Source organism: Varroa destructor, unplaced genomic scaffold, assembly GCF_002443255.2.
Source record: "Varroa destructor unplaced genomic scaffold, Vdes_3.0 BEIS01000002.1, whole genome shotgun sequence".
Lineage (NCBI taxonomy): Eukaryota > Metazoa > Arthropoda > Arachnida > Mesostigmata > Varroidae > Varroa > Varroa destructor.
Genome location: NW_019211455.1, coordinates 15,077,836 through 15,101,362, shown reverse-complemented (window position 1 = coordinate 15,101,362; position 23,527 = coordinate 15,077,836). Strand labels below are relative to the sequence as shown.

General features: G+C 40.6%; 2 protein-coding genes across 20 annotated transcripts; one reads left to right on the top strand and one right to left on the bottom strand.

The window, feature by feature from the left end:
* Nucleotides 1–225: 225 nt before the first annotated feature.
* LOC111244127 (purine nucleoside phosphorylase-like) lies at nt 226–11,009 on the bottom strand. Of its 6 annotated transcripts, XM_022790819.2 has the most exons (5): nt 5,373–5,511; nt 4,634–4,887; nt 2,288–2,334; nt 1,214–1,835; nt 226–1,068 (listed from the first exon to the last, which is right to left on the bottom strand). In XM_022790819.2, the coding sequence occupies exons 2-5, from the start codon at nt 4,665–4,667 to the stop codon at nt 869–871; spliced, it is 903 nt and encodes a 300-aa protein (XP_022646554.1). In that variant the 5' UTR covers nt 4,668–4,887; nt 5,373–5,511; the 3' UTR covers nt 226–868. The 6 variants fall into 6 exon arrangements, with proteins under 6 accessions (XP_022646554.1, XP_022646557.1, XP_022646559.1 ...); XM_022790822.2 differs by lacking the exons at nt 4,634–4,887; nt 5,373–5,511 and adding an exon at nt 10,784–11,009; XM_022790824.2 differs by lacking the exons at nt 4,634–4,887; nt 5,373–5,511 and adding an exon at nt 10,616–10,771.
* On the top strand, nt 5,779–23,466 carry LOC111244126 (calpain-5-like). Of its 14 annotated transcripts, none has more exons than XM_086981104.1 (14): nt 5,782–5,912; nt 13,605–13,725; nt 15,807–15,902; nt 16,978–17,142; nt 17,332–17,463; nt 17,986–18,221; nt 18,492–18,730; nt 19,010–19,172; nt 19,889–20,284; nt 20,492–20,723; nt 21,596–21,676; nt 21,900–22,218; nt 22,445–22,575; nt 22,946–23,466. In XM_086981104.1, exons 3-14 carry the CDS (start codon nt 15,840–15,842, stop codon nt 23,117–23,119), a joined length of 2,331 nt encoding a protein of 776 aa, XP_086837230.1. In that variant the 5' UTR covers nt 5,782–5,912; nt 13,605–13,725; nt 15,807–15,839; the 3' UTR covers nt 23,120–23,466. The 14 variants fall into 14 exon arrangements, with proteins under 14 accessions (XP_086837227.1, XP_086837226.1, XP_086837230.1 ...); XM_086981099.1 differs by having other exon boundaries at nt 14,218–15,902; XM_022790815.2 differs by lacking the exon at nt 5,782–5,912 and adding an exon at nt 11,234–11,250 and having other exon boundaries at nt 14,218–15,902.
* The last annotated feature ends 61 nt before the right edge of the window (nt 23,467–23,527 follow it).

Sequence of the window (23,527 nt, the reverse complement as noted above, 5' to 3'; positions counted from 1 at the left end):
AAATGTGTGCTCTCTGAAATACAGATGCTCGAAATACTCTGTCTCATATAGGCCTATGCTACTCTGGCCGTTTGTTATAATTTGTTGTTAAATTTTATAAGTATCGCAGTCATCAATGTTTTTGATATAGATAATGATCATTTGTGCTTTACTTAGCTATACCTTTGTCTAGCTAACACAGAATCTATAGAACAGTAAGACTAAATCTAGATCAAGACAGCTGAGAAAAGTGAAATTTCGCACATTTATTAAGTATTATTAGTTAGCAATGCCCAATATATATATATATATATATAACAACACGTGTCGTTGTTAATGTAACCTAGTAAATAATAATAGCTTTCTCCTTAATAAAAATAGTTTTACAGTCTTTGGCTTTGTTTTATACACAAATTATAATAATGGGAATATTCGCTATGGAATTAAACTACAACAGTGAGCCGGGTAGATTGGACATAGTCATTCTGCCGATTCATGGAAAAGGTGTCCAGATCCATCATTTTTTTCTAACCCCAAAGGCATGAGCCTAACAAATGAACATCTTATCTAACTTCCCTTTTCGACATTACAGCGGATTCACTTATTCGATTCCTTATTGGAAAACATGTAAAATTATAAATATGCTATAGCTACGTATGTAATTAAGCCAGATACTATGTAACATTGGCACTGCTGTCTCAGCCCCGTAAGACACACGGCAACAGTGGACTCGTGGGTGAAGATCGCTGAACATTTTTTATAGCTTTTTGCCGCTTACAGGATAGCCCTTTAACGGATCCATTTCGTGGCGGTATAAGATTACGATATTGGTATTAATGGAGCATTGAACACATTGATCGGCAGGTGCCAATTTTCCTTCTTGGGAAATCTAGTGCATTCGAAAGACGAGAAGTGACACGATCTTTTCTAGGACTGTTGCTCTTTGGCGGGCAGTTGCCAGCACCTCGTCGTGACAAGCGAATTGATTAGCTTCATATGATGCCACGGCCTCATTGGTAATGAGCGATAAGCCGACGACGCGCAATCCACAGTGTTTGGCCACGATTACCTCGTGACTGGTTGACATGCCTAAAACACAGAATCGCTTGTGAGGTATATATATCTTACTAGACAAGGAAAAATGATGAGAACTTGCTTCAAAAATTGCAGTTTCGAACGATTTGTAGCGTAGATTTGTTCGAACGTACAAATAGTCGAATTAGAGATTACCTACCTACGCAATCAGCTCCGAGTAAGCGGAGCATCTTAACTTCGGCAACGGTTTCGAAGCTTGGTCCTCCCAACATACAATAGACGCCTTCCTTAAGAAAACTACCAGCACCAACCTCCAAGGCTGCATCACGTGCTAGCCTCAAAAGCTCTGGATCATAAGCGCAATTCATATTAGAAAATCGTGGGCCCCAACGATCGTCGTTAAGACCCCGAAGAGGATGGTTACCAGCCAGACCAGCAAAATTGATGTGATCCTTAATAAGCATAATGTCGCCCGTTTTAAGACTGGGATTAAGTCCACCAGCGGCGTTCGTTACCACTAGGATGCTGGCCCCGCATAGCTTCATAAGGCGAACTGGCATAGCGCACTTCCACATGGGATGGCCTTCGTATGGATGGATTCGACCCTGCATGCAGACGACGACTTTGCCCGATAATTTACCAAACACCAACTGGCCACTGTGGCCTTTTACCGTACTCCGTGGGAACCGCGGGACGTCCTCATATTTGATGATATCCTTCTCGGCGAGAAGGTCAGCTAAAAACGAAAGACCCGAACCGCAGATAATGCCAACTGAGGGTCGATGTTGAGTCTTCGTTTGTAGAAAGTTTGCGATCTCCACCTGCGCGTACCACAATAACCAGCAAAGGTAAAACAGACCATAGCTTGTTAATAACGATTGATGTTAAAAACTTTTCCAAGTTTAGAGTAAACTGAAACATGTCGCTGACTCGAGCCTGAGTCGGTGTTCTATCCAAATCTAAAAGATGCATTAACTGTTTTGTTCGTCTCTCGTCCAAGCTCGCAAGCGATGTACCATTGAAATCGTACAGGAAGCGTTTCCTTGTGACTCACAATTTTTTCTTACCTGTAGAAATGGTTTCTAACGTCGAGATTAAAGAACATTGGCAATTTTCACTTGGCTATAATAACATTCAACTTGAATAATACACCAGCTAACAATATTGCCTGTCTAAAGCAGATATCAGTGATCGTGTCGTGATCCGAATGGCGTATCAAGTAATTATGACGAATCAGACTGCTGAACTATATGTGAACTCTGCGTTCACTCACCATCTCCTCGTAACTATATGCCTCCTCCGGATTGATCATGGTTATTTCTGAAACGATATATAAAAGGCAGATTGAGACTCGGTTTATTACGAGGGCCCCTTAGCTTAACCGTTGCATTGGATTAGTAGTTCTATGTCGTTCGAATTATACCACACACACTATTTCTGAGCGGCACCGATACCCTAATAAATGATTCAAGCTTTACGTATTGAGCACTGTTTCAAAGTGCTCGCTTCCAGCACGAAATGGGATATATTTCCTTTGTCTCAAATTTAAGCCGCATCGAACGTCTTCAAGTGGGCACTCTCCCATAGCTGCTAGCACGTCGCAGCACAACGGTGTTTCGGCTAGATAGTTCTCGTCGAAGTAATGCTAAATCTTTTTTAGATTTTTCGAGTATTTAGTAAATTCATAAGTTTCACAGTAGGCACCATGGGCCACCGACGAAGCATGTGCACTATGAGATGTTTAGAAACAGTCTATGCCTATTTAGACCTATTAGCAATAACAATCGTTGAGTCCTCTTATCAAAGCAAGTCGACACGCACGAAGTAATCAAAATCCGAAAACAAACGTTTTCCAAGTGAATTAGGCTAAACCTATTAGTTTGATTTCACGCGAATCTGGTGGACTTTGAAATTAAATGATGTTTTAACTAGTTGGACTAGGATAATCGTCTTCAAGGTACTCTTTTTATATTTCTTTCGCACTTGTGCCACGGCTCTGGCAATCTCCGGATGGTCGTATGTTCACCATTTGCGTTTCCACATGTAATTTCTCTAGCCCATGGCTTCTCGGAGTAAATCAGTCGTAGGCTACGCTTGCCCAACAGTTGCCCTTTTCAAAGCATAGGTATGGATCAAGTTTTGCAATTATTTAGGGAGGAAGAATAAGCGGGTTGAAGCCAACGCTGGGTATTCCTTTGCGCAGTTCGGGAAGTACGTGAGGTCTGGCGTTGTACTTAAGTCCCCAGACTACGTGCCTTCGAACAGTCCAGGAGTCTTTTGGGGAACTCGACATAGAAGACTGCATTCATCATATCATTTTCGGCACGTATCTCATAGTAGCAGATACCCCTGGCGTCTATTGCAAGTACAGCCATCACTTTACCTCCGAAGTCGATTTGTCTTAAGGGCAATAACACTCTGTTGCTTGGGTCCTTCTCGTCTAGTAATAGAGTCTGAACCATGTCTAATGTACGAAAATCGTGCACTACAAGCAAAGTTATATACAAGGGTAAAGATACAAAACATGCATTTCCACTAACTTGGAATCAATGCACAAGAGACCCATTTTTTGTTCAATTTCTGTAAATTCTGTACTTGGGTTTTAATTTTGCAACATGTTACATGTGGTACATTACATTTGACCAACGGAACCTTTAGGTTCCACACTCTGCTTTCGTGGAAAACCTTCTAAATTGCAGTACTGCGTTCTTGTCTGTGCCTTCGAAGGTCAAAAACTTGACTGCTGAGTATGGACTTTTGGGACTAAAAGATGTTTTTTTTCTAAGCTCATTTCTTCTAGAGTAAATTCAAGTGGTTTTTACTCAAAAATTTATAGAAGACCCAGGTACTTACAAACCGAATTTCAACTGTTAGCGGCGCGTGATTCAAAAACTGTTCTATTAAAGTCTATACATATACATTATATATATAGCGGAAATAAGGAGCATGTGGGTAAAGATTTCCTTAACATCGCTGTTGAAAATAACTGGCGCTGGGAAAGAAAAAAGCATTAAGCCAATACATTTGTGAAAGACTTATATTATGTGGCTCATATCTATAGCCCCATTTTGTGGAGTTTAATGGGCCTGAGGTCGACTACATTGGCCGCGAATGATTCTGTGTGGAGGACTCAATTATTCAGCTAAGCTCAAGAGAAGATTTTATTTTTCCTAGAAGAAACTGCGGCTATTGTGTCTATGGCCGGAGAAGATAATGTGTTATAGCTGCTTACTGTTAGTCTGTTAAGTCGGTAGGTTTCGTTTTTCTTTGCCTGATTAATGGCGGAAATGCATATCTATTACCTTTGATAAATGAAAGTGGATTCTGCATAATTTGCTGGGCTACTGCGTAATGCATGGCTATATTACCAAAACGTTTTACGTTGCTATGTCTGTGTAGAAACTTCATTAGCTTTATCCGATACGATACTATAATAATTATAAAAAAAAATTGTTAATCAGTCACATGCTAGATGGAGTAGTTTCGTCCCCGCCTATATCGCAGCAGTAGCAGCCATCCTTTGACACCTCGAAAGAACGGGCCAACGAAAACGCTTCATTAAGTGCACGCACTTAATAGAACAATAAAAAACTTTGGCAAATAGTACTAGTGATACTACCAGAGACTATCGAGCTCCGAAACAGCGGTATCATCGCGCGTCGGTTTAGAGAATTGATGCCAACGCGATGCCAAGTAGCTTGACAAACCAAGCGACTTAATTAAGGCCTACGAGGACACTATACGATTCCGTGTAGCTGTGTAATAACTGAACGAGAAATTGCCATCTAATAGCTTCAGGAACATGTCATAGGCGCATCAAATTGCCAGATCTGCACGGGATGGGAGCTGCAGTTTGAAAAGATCAATAAATACCTGAAATAACATTATATTTGCAAAAAAAAAATCTACATTGAGAAATGTATACGTTCATTGGAGTGGCAAGCTTTGTGACTGCACTTCAAGTCTATTATGAGTAATAGGCATAGAAAAAGATACATGACAGTTCTCTAACTCCATGTATCTTTTATATTTTATTTATATCAGAATATAGCAAGCACATTACCAAAGTAGCTTTCTATCCGTAGAAAGTAGATGAATTCATCGTTAATGTTAAACTATCGTTGTCCTTCAGGCAGAACCATACAAACTATACTTATATCAAATGGCTGGACTCAAAAATAATAGACAACTTAAGAAATTTAAGTTACTTTATGCAAGCGAGTGTCCTCAGAAAAGATCACACATCTCTTTAACTTCCTCAGACAACATTATCTTGTAAGGCCCTGTTGAGATTTACGAAAAGCATACGAAAAATAATTGTTCACAAGTAATTTTCCACCACCACTGCAACTACTCACTGTCTCGTTCGAGGCGAAACGAAATCACTACGAGGTCTACACTCCAGTTCTGCTTCCCGACTTCCTAGCTTTTCTGGAAGGCAAGGACGTTGCAATAATTCGTTGAAGCGTGACGGCTGCGTGTTAGACACGACTCGCTCCTGCCCTTTTCTCGTTTGTGACCGTGTTCAACGACGTCAAGGTTGCGTAGGCATCGTGTGTTTACATTGGCTTCCGGCAGGAGGAGCTGCTGCGATCCAGGAAGCCCCTCTCCACAGCCTGTTAGCTATAACTTTTGCCCAATATGAACATGTTGAACAGGGCAAACATAGAATATTGCGGCTTATTTTTTTTATTTTCCGAAGTCCTTCCCTTTCTATTCGTGAGTGTTGTTTTCGAAGATTCCGCCGTGCCTTTCGAGGTTCGCTCTTCCGGTGATGAGCATCATGATGCTATTTCCGTTACTGCTTTCATCATATCGACCCAGGAGTGTCAGTGGTGATCTTCTTATCCGAGGTGATCTCGTTGTATCTTATCGATATCAACATCTCTTCAATGGCAGTAGGTGCCTTAGTCGAACAACATAGCACAATATTCGTATCGCTAAGTTTGATATAGTTCCTGTTAAATACTAAGCTTGAGCCACAGACGAGGTGAATACGCGATTATAGTCGGCACTCTCAAACGGGATGTTGTATACTGCCTGTCGGTGTACCATCTCTATAAGAGTGACAGAATCAGTTAGTCGTAATCGACGCCGACCAAACAACGATACGGCTATTGATCAAGTGGGTAAAAGCCCGACGCCCGATGGCAACTAGCGTTGTGTTGATAATGATGGTAACGCCAGCCCTTTTGTAAATAATCGCGCATAATAATATTGTTTAAGTTCTTGCAACCCAGCTAGACCACTCATGATTCACATGGATGAATACAACGGCTCTGAATCTTCTATCAGAGCTTCTTCGTGTGTTTTAAAGCGACCCAGCGTCGAAGGGATAATAAGAGCTTCTAATCAAGTCTTTGTTGTTTAATAGCCGACACAAACTACAGAAATTGTGTGAATATTCTAAGTTATCGTAATGACTTTCACACCACAACTGGGCCCTACATCGTGATTTAGTGTCAGCGAAACGGGATCACAAATTTCATATTTAAAAAACGTTTCATTGTGTTAAATTTCGATAAAAATGGTAATTTTTGGTACGCTGCAGGCTGCTGGTTGTTAACTGAAGAGGGTGCAATGCTTATGAATAGTCAAATTAATCCAGCAGAAAACTGAGCGATGGACCTGTGGTTACTTGTTTTGTATTTGTTCCTTTCATTGATTAATGATATCAGTTTTGTCATGTGAAATTGAATACTGTTTGTTGCACATCGTTAAAAATTAGTCAAAAAAATGGTCGCACAAACTTAATATAGCTAGGGGTTGTAAGGCTGCCGAGCATCAACCTTTTCGTGTAAAACAAGATCTTTACTAGTGTTTTCGACGATCAAAAATAGATATCTAAAAGTGGCTCATTTTTGCTTGAAAAAATATGTATATAGCTTCCTACATCGAAACCTCGAGTTCACAGTAGGCCTAGATTTGATCTCGGAAATCTGACGCTCGTAGTTGGCAATTTGCTGAAAAAACGGTTGCCCTTCGTTATAGTCTTAAACCAATATCACGTAGTAATATGAGTATTTAAAACCGAAAGAAGCTAATCGTAATTGGTTCTATTTTATAACGTCGTATTTGATAACGACAAAATGTCCCCTATTTCTAGCTAGAAACATAGCGAGCTTCCCCAGTAGAGCAAGGTTTCTTGTAAATTTTGGATGAACTTATCTAGGTGATTCACAGCCATCTGACGATTTACAGGTTTCTTGGGCTCTGAATCCTAGCGAACCGTAGATGCTTTCTTCTAACGTGCTTTCAAATTGTTATTACTGTTTCAAGCAGTGTGCTTTAAATATAATTCAATGCCAAGACTAATAATATAATGGACATAACTAAATGTACCCCCCTTTTATGTGAGGAATGTTGAAACTTCAAATATGATAATCCGCTACATATATAACGGCCACGATTACAGGTTCAATTCGAATCGTGATCACCCTTGGATGCGAAAAATAAATGTCTTTTACGAAATCCTTCAGTCCTTCAGAAATCCTTTGTAATCAGAGGCCAAAACTAGATGTGTCCGGTACCTACACCGCTAGGCAATGCTTTAAATGGCTGGCTTTTTTTTTTTTTTTTTTTTTTACCATGAAAGAAGGTGTGTCTACGCTTGCATTCGAACCTAGAGCATCACGTATCCCTTACTTTAGAGACTATAGTAATTTTTTTTTCGTCAACCGCGTAAAATGTGCGCACTCACGACAACCCGGACGCTGTGCATGATTTTGTTCGAAAGTTATTATCGGTCCTGTTTCCTAGGGAAGGTTACTGGCCATTGCGCGTATTGGGTTCGAGAGTACCTTCTCACGTCTTGGTACTCTGTCAACAGGTCTAATGGTAACGATATATTGCAAATGCAGTACTATCTTATAGTAGGCCTGAAAGCAGCTGGTTTTAATCCGCCATGCATATACAACCCAATATAATTTACTTTAACAATGCTTCCGATTCTTGAACCTTCGACAAAATGCTTTGTGAAGACTTGAGATAGCAATTAACAAAAAAAAAGCGTTTAAAAGCACATTTCACGCAAAAATGCTCTCGGTTAGTATAAAAAATCTATTATACTATTATACAATAACTGCTAAAGTTATGTCTATTGCGCATAATTATACCGGGTATATTTGTTATCTTATAAACTTTTCAAAGAAAAGCTCTTTATGTGGGTTCAATTACTAACATGTCGCAACAACTTAAATGAGTGACAAAGATACGGGTAGTGACGTATTGAATTAACATTAACTCAGTAATAATTTGTATTTCCATTCATAATAGCTAATTATTACTGCAGTCTAACTACTCACAAAGCAGTGCTTTTTTGTTAATTCCAAATGCAGCATTTCGAAGCAGGTTTTGTATTTGTTTCTCACTCAAATTGTGCTCTTTTTACTTAACACAAATAGGCAACTTCTCGTTTTATTTGGTATTTACAGAGAAAATATGCCTTAGTGCCATTTTGTCCTTCTAACATAATACCTTGATTGAATTGAACGAATGCGACTCAAAACATCAGCATCAACTTCCCGATTATATATAGAATATAACTGCTAGAATTTAGCCTGGCTTCATGGGTCAGTCTGACAGGCTCGAAACTATTCGGATTGACGATAGCAGTTCAGTGGAACAAACTATTATTGTCATGCGGTTAACTCTTGGAGACGCCTGTTGAAAAACATCACCTATAACAACCTATTTCGACGTAATCTGCTAGTTAGTTTAGTGGTTGAATCACTAGCTAGCGCTCAGTATACGACGCCTTGTTACTCATGTTGCTAAAGGCCATTTTAGGTAACAAGGCCATCTCAATAACTTTATACGAAAGTGCTTGACACGGTTAATAACGTATGGCCTCGTAGTTCGAATAACATTAACTAGCCAATAAAAAATATGATGAATGAATACTAAATACCTAGAGTAGTTCTCCCTGCGTTTAGAGCTAGCATTGAGTTTTCACTGAACACTTACCCACGGATCACCGTGTCACGACTCGAGCTAGTATTTGCATCAGTAGTTTCTATGGTCAATAGGTGTAACTTTTAACGAAACTGTTGTTTGAGTTTAGGCAAGGGTAATGCTGTGTGTGAACAGTTTCCGTAGTTCTATCGCAGTATGGCCATGTTCAGTCTCTGTCAAAAAGAGCAGAGCGAATGATTACTTACATAACCATAAAATAGTTTAAAAGACTTGGGTGGATATGATTTATATTGTGCATACGGAACAGCTTGCCGGTTAGCTCCTAATCCGAAGCAGGATTTGAAGCCTGCATCTGAAAATAGTATATTCCAATTCTGTATAGTAATTATTTCAACAATTGTAGCAGTCAAATTGTAGCACGTTGAAATAGTGGGTCTAGGAAATGTCACATCGCTTTGTGCCAATATTTCTTTTCAACATTTTGGCCTATGAGCACATTTTTGCATAAAATGCGTGCAGGCAGCTTGAGATATTATATTTATGCTTCGTTTTAACAAATACATATATAATGTACACTAGAAGAATGCATTCTATTTATACCATGGACATATATACATAACTAGTTTTTGTTTGCAAAGGGGAATGTGAGCTATTAGAAAAAGCCATACGCATTGTGGAATGGCAGAGGAGATCAGCGAACCGTATGGCAATATGTGGCTTTGCAGTATATTCTAGCAAGCCCCAATGCAGGGCCAAATCTGATCGACTCATACAGTATTAAAATAATTTCTCAATTTATGTAATAAACTACTATCAGATTCATGCAGTATAGTAAAACCTACCGTATGCGATAGGAACTCGTTTTATATATATTGTAATAATGCCAAATGCCGTGATAATAATAAAGCTGATTCTTTTTTGAAATCAGTGGAAAACTGCTCAATGGAATGAGTTTAGCCCTTAGCGGAAGGATTGTGGATGAGAACTTTGATACCAATGTCTATATAGTTCCAAGCTGAACGTTACTCTCCGAAATGGACAAAGCGAAAAGAAGTTTTAAGAAAGTCCAACAAGCAATGTTTAAGAGCTTACTTAAAATAGAAAACTATAAACACTTCAAACGTTTAGAGAGGCATTTGGTTTAGGATTTGCGGAGTGTTTGTAAGGCTACAGTACCCGACAAGAGGCTGATGGAAACGAAACAGTTACAAGAAAGTTTCCTTTGGAGCTTTCCTTATTTGCTTTACTTAGAGAGTAAACATCTATTCTTCCTTTTTTTGTTTTCAAATATAAGTTATTGTCTGGACATATATGTGCAGAAAGGAAGAGGTGCTTTCAAGGCCGACAAACATTGGTTAGTGTCTATGGAGTTGCATAACCAAACGCTCTTTCATAAATCGTTTGTCTTGTTAGCCTCTGATGTGAAAAGTTATGATTTGGACCCTGAAGTAGTTCCTAATCCAGCAGTAATGGTATAATGTTTATATCACTGATTTGAGATCTTATGAACGTCCGATTCCCATTTGGCAGAGGGCTTATTATGCGTGCTATTCTAGAAGAAATAACCATTTCCCTAATAACAGACAACAATAGTTACTGTAGATTCTTCTATAGAGATGTAGTACCAAACCACCTATATGCGCTTTACACCTCTGCACTACGCAATCAATAGCAGATGACAACTTACCGAAGTTCCTTCGCTTTCAAGATAGATCCTTCTCTTTCAAGATAGATCAATTCTACTTGATCCATTTATAAATTGAGGTAATAGAACATATCAGCTGGTTTTCCAGACAAGTCAGGCTCGGTCGGACCGAGCAACCATTAACCCGAGTCCTACAACTTTCATACAAACCCAAATGAAGTGAAACCCAACGAGCTGAATCACGATCCAGTCACAAACGTCTACAGTTTACACTCTTTAGCGATAACCATAGTAGCCGAAAAAAGCCAGTCATTGTTTCTCGACTATGACTTCTGCTCTCCATAACAACCACTTCGTGTGAGAGTACCTCACTAACGGCCAGAGTATCGCCTGCCCTGCTACTCGACACAGCCACCAACGGCAACACTCAGTAAATCTGAGTATATGACTGTTGCGGCAGTCGAGACCTTGTGAGGCTTGCGAACCTCCCCTTCCCGTTTTCCTCCCCCATTACTTCTTCTTCTTGGGCCTCCGCTTCTTCAAAATCACAGCGCCACAAACATGACGTCAGAGTGCCCCGCCTTTCAACCGCAAATCGCCGACGTCTAACGCATCGCAGGAGAACAGCCCTAGTAGATATGCACACAGTGCCAAACGTTCAACCATCGTTTGCAAGCGTAAGTCTGATGGACAAAGCAACGGCCCAGTCAGCTACGTTAGACTAAGGCCGCTCTGCTAGCACGTATTTATAGTTCGTCTGACTCGCCGCCACAACATGTCAGCTCTGTATCGCGCTGGTCGGACATTCGCGTGTTGGCCGTCGACGCACAATCTTTGGGAACGGGCAAATGAGCGACAGTAGAAGTTAATAGCCACTGCTAGTACCCGAGGAAGACGTAGAAATGCCCGGCTACCACCGGCGTAAAAGTCGGAATCGTCAGCACTCTTTGCTAATAACGCTGCCGTTACTGTTGTCTGACTACATCAGTTGCTCGGCCTCTTTAGAAGTGGAATAAACTGAGAAATGCGCGAATTTATGTCGAACAGATGTCTGCTTGGATAATGTAGAGGTTGCTAGTAAACAAACATATGTAATTGGAATGATGATTATAGCATCTGTATATAATCTGTCGTAGTAATTGATTTGCTGTGTATAAGTGGATATGAGATGAATAGACAAAAAGTGAAGCCAGCAAAGGCATCAGTTAGGCCGCTTTTATAGAGTTCAGGCGATCTGGGAGGTGAGTACGTATCATTACGAAGAATATGTCGGATTATATTTTGACCGTGAATAAAATCATTTATGACCGTTGTGTTAATGTCTTACCAGCTGGGTTGAACTTAGGGCTCTCTTCATATTTGATAAACCGCTGAAATGCCTCACAATCCGGCTGTTGTAATAAAGACATAATCGATCTACTCTGAAAGTTCCGCGCTTAGTATTTAATCTGAGCGTTTGATGCGTGAGAACTTCTGTGGCTCGCATTACTTGTTTAAAAAACTTAAAGCCTGCTTTACATGAGTCGCCGGAATGTATAGACTCACACAACAATAGTAGCCTCGTGTGGTAATCCTCTCATCAAAGATGTTCAACGTTTTTACAATGACATTAATTAAATCAGCAAATTTGCCTTTTATATATAATATCATGCTAAAAGGACTATTTCGGACTACGCACGCGCCATTGCGATGTAACCATTATTTCATATTTGAATTGTCTGTTTTTAATTGACCGGCAGGCTGTACTCATGCGTCAGCATTGACGCCCGTGCAAAGTCGTTAGCCTGAGCAGCTACGCGCGGCCAAGTAGCTCGCATATGGAGCTTTTACAATTTGCAGTGCATTTTGATCAGTCGTGATCCAGTAGCTTCTGAATGGATTACCGAAGCATACCGCTGTTAACTTTAAATATACCAATTGATAATGGAACGAAAAAAGAGTGTTAGGTCTATGTGGATTTGATAAGGACATATTCACGTTATCACACACTGTCCCTCAGAAATCGACGCGGAAGTACAGCCTTGGAAGCCGTTCAAGCCGCTACTAGACATGTAAAATATCCCTATAAGGTAATTAGAAGTGTTTTTTTTTTTGCATAAAAGACCGCTTGACGCGACTTCCATCAACCATGTGACAGTGTTTCTCGTTTCGTAAAATGTTATACCTAAGCAAACATTCTATTTAAGGTCAGTTGTCTTGCTTTTTAAACTTACTATCGCCTACAGTTAGAGGAATCCGACGACGGCGCTCGTTTCTGTGGGTATCAATCTCGAAGCGTCGAAATGATTCGTCCTATTTTTAATCAATTTTCAGATTGGCGTAACATAACTTGTAGTCGAAAGCGCTGAGCGTATCTGCCCAGCAGTCCATCTCATATTCCCTAAATGTCTGTACTTAGCCTCCATCGAATCTGCGTTGAGTTGTTTGATTACGTCTGTTGTACGTTGAAGAACAAAGAACACTTGAATGCGATTAGATAAACGACTGAGCCAAAATGAGAAACAGGAGACAAATGTCGACAAATTCGCGCCAAAATGCTCTTTTATTCAGCTGTTACTCCTTGCAGGACTGAGCGGTAATATATTCTATAGAACTAAAAATTGACCGAAGCCCTTGTTTTCTAGAAATAGCCTTTCCGTTTTACTTATAACGAACTAATGCAGGTCGCAGCATTTCTGCAAGGTTGACCAGGGGAAGGATCAAGAGTGAAGCTGCTTTATGGTATCAGTAAGCTTATTTACATGATAATTTTTTCATCGTAGATTTGCCTTTAGAGGAACAACTTCTAAGCCAAAAGCTTGCATAGCTCACATTGTCATTAGGACTTAGGGATATCTGGAGGAAAGCCTCTAGACGTAGTTGCCTTAACGCAACTGTCGTTGTGTCATACTAGCTACTATTTTTTGCTAGTATACCACGGACAGACGGCGCACAATCACGAAATCATGTCGTAATTCTTTAGGCGCGGAAATGTGTGGGGCTCACTAACTATCGCAGAATTGTGTTTTTTTGGATATTTTCGAGATTCCAGCTTGCACAGGCAATTCTCAAAAGACACAGAAACCAGGGATGAAGAAAAACGTTAATTTCGAGAGAAGTGTAATTTAAGAAAAAATGCTAGATCGCCGCCAGAGCCAATAAAGCGGAAAAAGGTAGAGGAAAAACTTTGCTTTAATTCTAATAGTTGCATTCGTAGAACTACGTATCGCGCAGGTAACGGCTACTGCTTTTATGATATGCACTACTGCAAAATGTAAACAAGTATACTGCGAATTAAAATTTAATTCTCTAATTATCGAACGACGCACGGCAGAGTTGCTCGCGCTCTCCTCTTAGCTTTGCTAGGGTGAATTTGCTTCCGCACAATGGCCTCGCTGTTTGCACCACATTATATGTAATACGTCCTATGCTTTCTTCGAAGATAGGTATATATCTTACTAGCATGGCTTAAGCACAATTTGCGTGCACCAGAAAGATTCGCTGTCAAACTCTGAAAAGGTTTAATAAAAAAAAAAAAAAACTTTGGGAAACAAAGAGCATACGTAGGACCGATTGTAAATGGAGTAATATTACCACAGCTAACGCCACCCATAGCCACACTACTCTATTCGTAATAGGTAACCTCGAAGGCTCGTCTTTAACAGGTGTACGTGACACGCTCTGTGTGATCCACTAACAATCGTGTATACACTGTGACACGTAGATAGTGTATTCTTTGGCCTATACGCAACCGACTCCGGATTTTAGAGCCGTCGGAGAGATCTGTCCACTGCTGGTGCCTGTTATATACCCTTTCTCTTAAAGGGGTCCATCGAAAGCTTCTACAATGCATCGCTGCCACTACTACTGACCTTGGACAATGGTGCTCGCCACCAAATAACACACCCCTCATGTCATACTCTCATGTCTGCCTATTGTTATATTTTGGTGACCGCTCTCAATCCACTCCCCGTCTGGTCTGCGCCCCACTCTTCATAACGATTAGATCCATTGAAAAGAACACCTGCGTCCTCATCGGTCCTGACAGGACTTGCGGATATAAAGTACGCTTTAATGCGGCACACTAGCTTACCGATATGTCGCCAATCACAGCTCTGTTTTGGTCACAATTAGAGAGCGTGTTTTACCTAGTACGTCAATACCTCTGATAATAGAACACAATTAATATTGGCGTCTTTCTGAGACCCATCCGTGCACGACAGCTCAAAACTGAAACACTCAAAGCTACCGTGAAGCCAGCCAACCGCCAAACGTCGCCCATCTTTCTCGGAGAGTGGGTTCATAAACAGTGTGTCCTTCTCATTCCTCTAAACGCCGCTGCCGTTTAGGCCAGCCCCGTTGACACTCATTAACCGCCGACGCTACTTGGGTCAGTTAATCGATCCAACTACACATGGACACGGATCCTCCTAGTAATTTAGTAATGAGTAGTGTCGAAGGGATCTTTGAGAACTGAGCTCGTAGTACCGGTGGTCATCAGGACACTAAGGGGGCAAGCAGGAACTTGCCCCCTGCCGCAGAACTATATCAGCACCGCTATCAGAAGATGTTTTAGCGTTCCGAGCTAGTTATGAACTTCACTAGAGTCGGATGGGGGTGCTATTGAGCTTGCCTCCGACGAGCATGTAGGTGTATGAGGGACTCGTAGAAACCAACCTCGGCAGGATTGCGCATGCATAACCAAAGTTCATAGTCAAATATCAGTGCGTGGGCGGTGGTATTACGTTGAACTGTGTTTTGAACGGAGCCCCAACAAATAGCGCAACGGGCTTCTATACCAGTGGTTTAACGTGATAAATATTACTAACAGGGCGTTTATGAAGACGCTTGACGGAACAGCATCATCGGACGCTAGCAAAAACAGTGTTAGGATTTGTTTTAATTAAAGATAGGTTGTCAGATTTGAATCTCATGCGTATCTATTACTGGCGGCATAGCAGCTCTTAGAACGTTTTCAGCTACATTTGCGAGGGTTAACCGTGGTGAGACTGGTATATACGGTGGCTGCTATTTACGCGTTTCAAATTGTGCGTTTGGAGCAAGCGTGGTTGCCGAATGGTCTGTTCGGTTTTTCATTATCTATACATATCTTGGCTCGGGAGAGGATGCACAAGTACCGTATCAGAAATCTTTCCTAAGGACTTGTTGCGAATCAGCCTCAAATAGTGATGTGAACATGGAGCCTGCGGTTCGATGTGGATTATGCTCAGATGTCCGTGTTGCTGAATTGCAGTATAAGTGTGCGCAGAACACAGCGGCAAGGGCGATGTTTATCGGTAGGTCGAGTGGGGTAAGACCCCAAGGAAACCAGCGACGACCACTGAAAAAGGTAAGTAGCGTATGTATACACATCCGTGTGTTGCTGATAAATCGCCCCGGCTATTTTATGATACACCAGCATTAAGTGGGCGGTTGTGAAATTCATTTAGTCAATGTAGAATATAACGTTTATAAGCTGCTGTGGAAAGCTTTTTAAAAAAGTTTTTATACTTAATGGGTCAGGCAATTATAGTAGCGATTCAAGCATGAACATGATGTACCAACGCGAACTAAGTTAGTTAGTACTATTTCGGGGATAACTACAGTTTTCATTGTTAGTTGGCTGAACGTAAATTACAGACAATTTTCGTGTGCATACAGTCTCGATGTGTTATCTATTTTTTGGGTAGCGATCTATACTACCACGTCGGTGGGCTGCAAAAGGAGGAGCTCCTTTAAGAGAGATGCATATTCCAGGTTACTGCGAAGGTTCATTAGTCTATTACTATAAAAAATTATATTTTACGCTTTTTTTTTTATACGCTTACAGAGGCGACCTTTTCCAACTTGAATTAGAAGTCAGACCTGCATTGGTCAACCCGTTCGCTAGTATTTAATGGGCATGTACAATCTCCTTTCGGGAACGTCTGACGGGAGTTGATCAGAGTTTCGGTCTGAATTTGCTTATCATTTATGCTTATTACCTATATTAATGGTTTAAAAATGCATGCGTGGCGAAACAGCTGTGTTGTAGGTTGGCAACGGGGCAGGTTTATAGCCGTTAATGTGCCTGCGATAAACAACTGTCTCTCCTGATTTTACAGCGAATTTCGAATAAAAATTTGTATAAAATGTGTAAGTTTAACAGGGATATAGTAAGTGTTCTTTTCAGGAGGGTAGAAACAAACCGCGTTCGGCTACAGTGGGCGAATAGAATAACATCAGTGTACAAAAACCAGAACCCTTTGAATTGAAATTTATATCTCGGCTATTAGTCCCATCCGTTATTTAAGATTGAATATTATATCTCCCACAGGATTAGCCCACTGAAAACCCTCAGAGTTTCAAAATAGTTTGAAAAAAAAACGCGCCAAAACAGTGCATGCGTATTGATAAACATTCACCACGTACTTCACCCATGACAGCAGTTGAATTATGCGGCTCTACGAAAAACGTGTATTGAAAGCGGTGCATTATGGGAAGACCAAGAGTTTCGAGCGGATGTTACCGCGCTAGGTAGCGACGGCGGACGCTGGTTAAAAGACAGCCACGGAATCGAACCCGGGGCTATTGGATGGAAAAGACCATTTGTGAGTAAACATTAATAAAAGTTCATATTTTTTACATTATCGACTTATTGAACAAGTGTAAAATCTCCAACCTTGTACAAAATCAGTTTTTCAATGTATAGACAAATGCTAGTTATCATAATTAGAAACAGTACGTGTACTTCATTCACTAAATGAAAGCAATTACTGCATAGTACAATATTTTATCAGGAGCTGACGGACGACCCAAAATTTTTTGTCGAGGGTCTCGCATCTACTGACGTCACTGAAGGGATTGCGGGTAACGATTGGTTCGTCTCAGCGGCCAGCGCCCTCTCACGAGAAAAACAACTCTTCAATAAGGTTCGACACATCCATATACACCAGTACACTCCCAAATTCACATATAGCAATACAAAAATATAAACACCAAACAATCAGACACCGCCACAGAAAACATGGGCGACTGCGTCGTCTGCGTGCACATTTCAGTTGTTCAAATACCTTTTGTCAAACAAATAATTTCTTCTTACACAGTAGATGATTGGCTGGTTTGTTTGTTTTCTGCTCAATTTTCTCGTCTATTTTGTATCGCGTGAAATGCGTAGACAACTTCTCAACGAGCTCGTCGTTTGAAACAGTATGCACATATATCTATATGGTTTTTCTTTCATTAGCAATACTGACAAAGAAGCAACATAAACCCATAATCAAAAAACTTATTATCAAGAAAATCATCAATGACAACTAGAAGTGTGCCAGGAATTTGGCGCGTAAGCGAATTTAGCTTTTCGTAGATATATCTAGCACATTAAAACAATTACATTTCTGAAAAAAGGTATTTTTTGTCGGGCATCGCCTTATGAAGTAAGCTTTTCAACCTAGGTAATACCCTCGGCAAGTTCATACTCACTGGTTGCATCGGCGGAAGGAGGGAAGACCTCATCGAAGTTCACGTACTGCGGCCTTTTCCGTTTTATGTTCTATCATTTCGGAAGATGGAAGCAGGTGTTAATAGATGACCGACTTCCCATTGATCCAAATACATCGGTTCCACTGTTTGCCAAATCCAGGACAAAGGACGAATTTTGGCCAGTATTGCTAGAAAAAGCCTACGCCAAGTAAGAAGATTCTTGTGTTGATTTTATATACGTGACAATGTAGTTCGAGCAGATCCATTGATAAACCACTACAAAATAGTTATCCGAATTAAATATGTCCACTCAAAAACGTTGGACTGCGTAAAAGTGAAGAAAAAGTAATAATAGCAATAAGTAATGTTATTGTATTTCGCCCACTTGTTCTCATTTTCAGTGGGAAGTACGTAGTCACTTCTGTTTGAATCTGATGAGTGATTAAGCAGTTTTTTCTAATCATCTATGAATAATTAGATACCTAGGCTCGTACGAAGCTTTGTGCTCCCATCGGTTGGAGCAGGCTCTAGTGGACTTGACGGGCGGCGTGGCTGAAATTTTGGATATAGGTGGATCAGAGATGACGCCCCAACTCAAGGACGAACTGCATGCACGATTAAGCGACGCCTCACGTAAAGGGTCACCCCTCTGTGCTATGCACGAACTCTATGAGGAAGCTGATGGGCTTACTTTAACCGAAGGTCGACTACCGTGCGGTAATCAGTTCACCGATGCTATAATACCCCACATTTGTCTCAATACAACGAAATTTATTGAGTAATCAGACAGCAACGTCCTTCAAGGGCCTTTTCAGGAGAGAATAATTTCTGCCAGAGGTGAACACAGGTGGCAAATGAAAAAAAGAACAGAGACTAAATGAATAGTAGTAGAATCGTGACAACCGGATCCATTGGTCCGCCAGTTCTGTCTTCGTCGAGATTTTCTGCGTAACTAACTTCGGTGTTGTACTGTTTGTTTCGCTACGCTCATTGCAGGTATCATGAAGGGAAGACCATATACCGTGACAGGTTTTGCAAGTATTGACATCTCGGCGTCAGCAGCGATTCGAACGCTCTTCGGTGGACGACAACAACTTCGAATGGTTCGACTTCAGGACCCGTGGGCAGATTCCAAATACACTGGGGCATTTGGACAAAAGTACGCGTAGAGCTGTTTAACAATGAGCGGTTATTAAGCTAGTGTTATCTTGAAATAAGTTGCTGAAATGGTAATTTTTGAAACTGATTGAAATTAAATTAGAAGGTGGACACAACGCACTTCCTTATGGAAACAGATCGAAGCTAATTTATATTTTACAGTGTGGGGCAAAGTTCTCTTGGTGGCGTAAAAATATGTCATTTGACAGGTTGAAAATTTCAATATTTCGTCGGTTCAAGAGGCAATAGAATGAAATGTAGCCGAGCTGAAGGTAACAAAAAGTTAAAAGAAATCTCTCAAGCTGTCAAGTAACTTTTTAGTTTAGATCGTTAGGAGATATTTGTCCCGTGTTGTATTTGAAACATTTTTCATATGGATAAGAAAAAGCTAAAGGTTCAAAATTGACTTAAAAATGCCTTTGCTATTACTTTCGTGTTCACGTTGGCGATGCGTTAAAACGTGGGTGGCAAATTGGAGTCGTTTTTAAAATTTACATAAATTAATCTCAGAAATCTTAGTATTGCTTAAACTATGCTTCTGTGTACGTTCTGTTATATTATACTGTCATTTTATTGCTTCATTCTGAACATAATTTTCTATTTATTCGTTTTGCTTGGCCTTGTTCAGTTTGAGCAATTCCATCTTTCGTTTCACTTTATTTCATTAATTTACATTTGTTCTTCTATTCTCTTCCGGCTATCTTCCTTTACCGGTAGCTCTTTCAAGTCTCATCTGTCATACTCAACGCGGTCATTGAGACGAGCTCGAAATCGTGCTCTATTTAATCCCTGCAGTTCAAGCAGCGACCCCGATATTTGCCCCAATTATGTATTTCATTACGGGAGCAGTTTCCACGGAAACGCTGGTGGCGCTAGGACACGGAATCCTGGAGTCAGTAGTATCAGAACTGTGACAGCTTCATGCCAGGACCATCGCTCCGACGAAAGACTGATTGAGTGCCAAACTGATACCGAGCAAAATAATAGAACTGAATATATGTACTCTACGAAACAGTTACTACGCTTTCATTCCAGCTCAGTCGAATGGACGCGGCTCAGTCAAATCGAGCGTTCGAAACTTGGCCTTAAAATTGAACAGGCGGCGGAATTTTGGTTAGTAGTACAGTCGGGAGCAACACCAACTGAGTAACCTTTCCTTGTTGTTAACTAGTGCTTATCGCTTATCGTTCTCTCTGCGTATGACTAGTGGCAATGCTTCAAGAGCAATTAGATCCATCTATAGGATGTCACAACGATGACAAATTAAGCGGATACCGGTACTCGTAACCTACTTAGCAGAGTAACCAATGTCTTTTTCAGGGTGACGTATGATGACCTGTTAAAGTACTTTACCCAATTTTTAATATGTCATTTGAGTCGGGGCGCCACTGACAGAAGCGGATTTTTCGGAAGCCTGGCCAACTACGGTTCATCGTTGTGGGAGCACGCGTTTACGGGCGAGTGGACAATTGGAACAAAAGGCTCAATTCAGGACAGAGCAGGGGGCTCGGCGGCCGATAGTGTCTTACGAAATCCACAGTACCTTCTCGAGGTTTGAAGCCGTTCAGAACAATTCGCACGATTAACGAAGACGTGACAGCTGTGCATTTCGAGCTTTGTGGCTTCTTTAACCGAACGATCACATAACATGGCAACACTCCAGCACAGCCTGTCCATTTTCCTATGGTTTCCCTTGGAAATCGAACGTTATGCGCCATTCATTCACTGAGTATTTTGTGCGACTATACCGATAGTTATTATTGTCGTACGCTTCTCTATTAATATTAGCCAGAATAGTCAGTTATATGTTTGAGCCTTAGATCACTGCCAGCATGTACACGTAATGCATAAACGACATCAAACAGCCGACTCTGACCTAGGTTGGTGATCGATATGCGATTTTGAAGGGTTATTTTATCGTTCTTCACTTTATCGATACGCGTATGCACACGTAAATGACCCGAAGCCAAGGTAAACCACTTCTGCATTTTATTATTACCATAAGATGAGAATTGTAGAAGGGTAAATCAGTATATATTGTGTCAATATAACAAATTGCAGAGCAAGTACATAATAGATACACGCACGTACATTAATAAAATAATTAGAAACCTCTCGGGGATCGCGCTAAACAAGGTACGACCGGAAGCTTGTATTGAGTACGTAGCCTCTGAAAGCTTTATTGAAAGCTATTTCCTCTTCTCATCCTTTAATATACCTTTTCATTGTTGATAGGTAAGAAAAAGGATTGTTGACGTAATTAGTAATGGTGGCGTACATATACCAAGCTTTCAACCAGCCGGGGCATCGGGAAAACGGAATAACCTTATTTTGGCCCAATCGTCAACAGTCTAAAGAAGACTATTAGAAAACCGTTTATTTTCACTCGAAGCACAAGTTCGTGATTCACATTCTCGATTGCAGGTGATACAGGAACAGGCCGAATTAATCGTGTACCTGATGCAAGAATCGCCGTTTGAAGCGATTGGATTCATCCTTATGAAGGTTAAATAGAGTACCCTAGATGCCAGCTTTCTATCAATTGCAAACGTCTATGGTCGACTGCAAGGCAAATAGCCACTATAAATAAATAAAGTAACCTCAACCATTTGACGGATCCATGCGATGTTGTCATCGAAAGCTGATTGCTAACTTCTCTCTGTAGAGCAAAGAAATTGGAAAAAGATAATGTCTTGCGCTTGTCTGCGTTTACCTATGTTAATTACAGGTGGAGGCGAATCGCCAGTTTCGTCTGCATCGCCAAAAAGAAGTTATATATTCGTCAGAATTTTTAGCTTTGCGGGACCAGCTCTCACGCGTTGGTCCGATACCTCGAGGACGTTACATTCTTATTCCGTGTACGCTTGAGGCAGAAATCTCACAGACTTATCTCGTACGCGTGCTAGCTAAACTGGGTGCTGTAGTCATGCGAGAATTGTTATTAGATCAGCCCCAGAAGACTTTTTTAAGTCGAAAGCTACCTTCACTAGTCACTTACGTGAAAATCTATGGCGCAAAGGATCTCGTCAAAAAAACACCATTTTCAAGTAAGAGCAGTTTACTTATTACTGCTATTAGACGAAAGGTGGCAATGATCATTAAAGCAAAAGTCGTTCCATCACCTCTTTCAAGGCAGATAAAAACATACAATAACATACATGATAAATACGAAATGTTTCGTAATACTTATTGAATTTTAAATATAAGTTTGTGTCCACCTAGGAAATTGTATGTATTAATTTATTGCCCTAATTTCATTTACTTTCTCATCAGTGTCGCCATATTGTGTCATACAATGTGAGGGGACGTCCGCCCGATCTGCGAGCGGTAAGGGTACTTCGCCGCAGTGGAAATTTGAGGCACTATTCTATCGGAAAGATCCGAAATCCAGTGTCACAATACAGGTACATATATTTTCTATTACCGATTTGCAACATTTAGGTAGCGGTCGTCCCTTGTAACATTGCACTCGAACGTAGAAGACTTTTAAACGTATAAAACCCTCAGTTAGAAGACCAGGCTGCTAATGAAGACCAAATTGATTTCTCCGAATAGGACTGTTCTAACCCGTATCAAGTAGGCGCGTTATTACTTCATTATAAAGTAGACCACGCGTAATTCAGCACCAACAGCAAAGTCGTGCTATGTCTGAGAAACGCTATATTCTTTTTTGATGAGCGTAAACTGATAAGCTCAAAGGTCGCGATGTCTAATAAATAAATCGTAGCTCAGTTATCATGGATAACAACTAGCTAATAATAATTTGATATACAGGTGTGGAATCATAGTCTTGTGATGGATCAGTGTTTGGGTCGAGCAATTCTACCACCGGAAACTGGTCCCGAGCTCAAGGAATTCGAATTAGCCCTGAATCTGAAAAAGTGTGAAACACCGGTCGGCTATGTGACGGTAGAAACGTATACGACTAATGATGTCCTTTCCGTATAAAAGACTCCAAGCAACTGTTGACCTCCTAAAATGAATCTCAAAAAATTGAAGCCCAAGAGAAAGCATTTGCGTACATCGTGCTAACTTAAACAGAATCCTGGCAAGTAACTGAGGTAAAGATGAACCGATAATGGATTGTGGTAATTGAAATAAACACGTATGTGTGGTAATAGTTTCGATTAACGAAAGCGACAACTGTTGGTTCGTGCTGCGCCAAGTGGTGCTAGCTAAAGGAAGTATTAAACGCCAGAGAATTTTCACTGTAATATATAAATATAATTATATTAAAAGGCTAAGACAAGCAGAAGAATTGAGCAAATCCAATAATAAATATCCCGCTGGAAAAACTATTGACTAATTAATTACATTGAGCACACAGATCCTAGTCGTTAAACATTGTACAGCCTC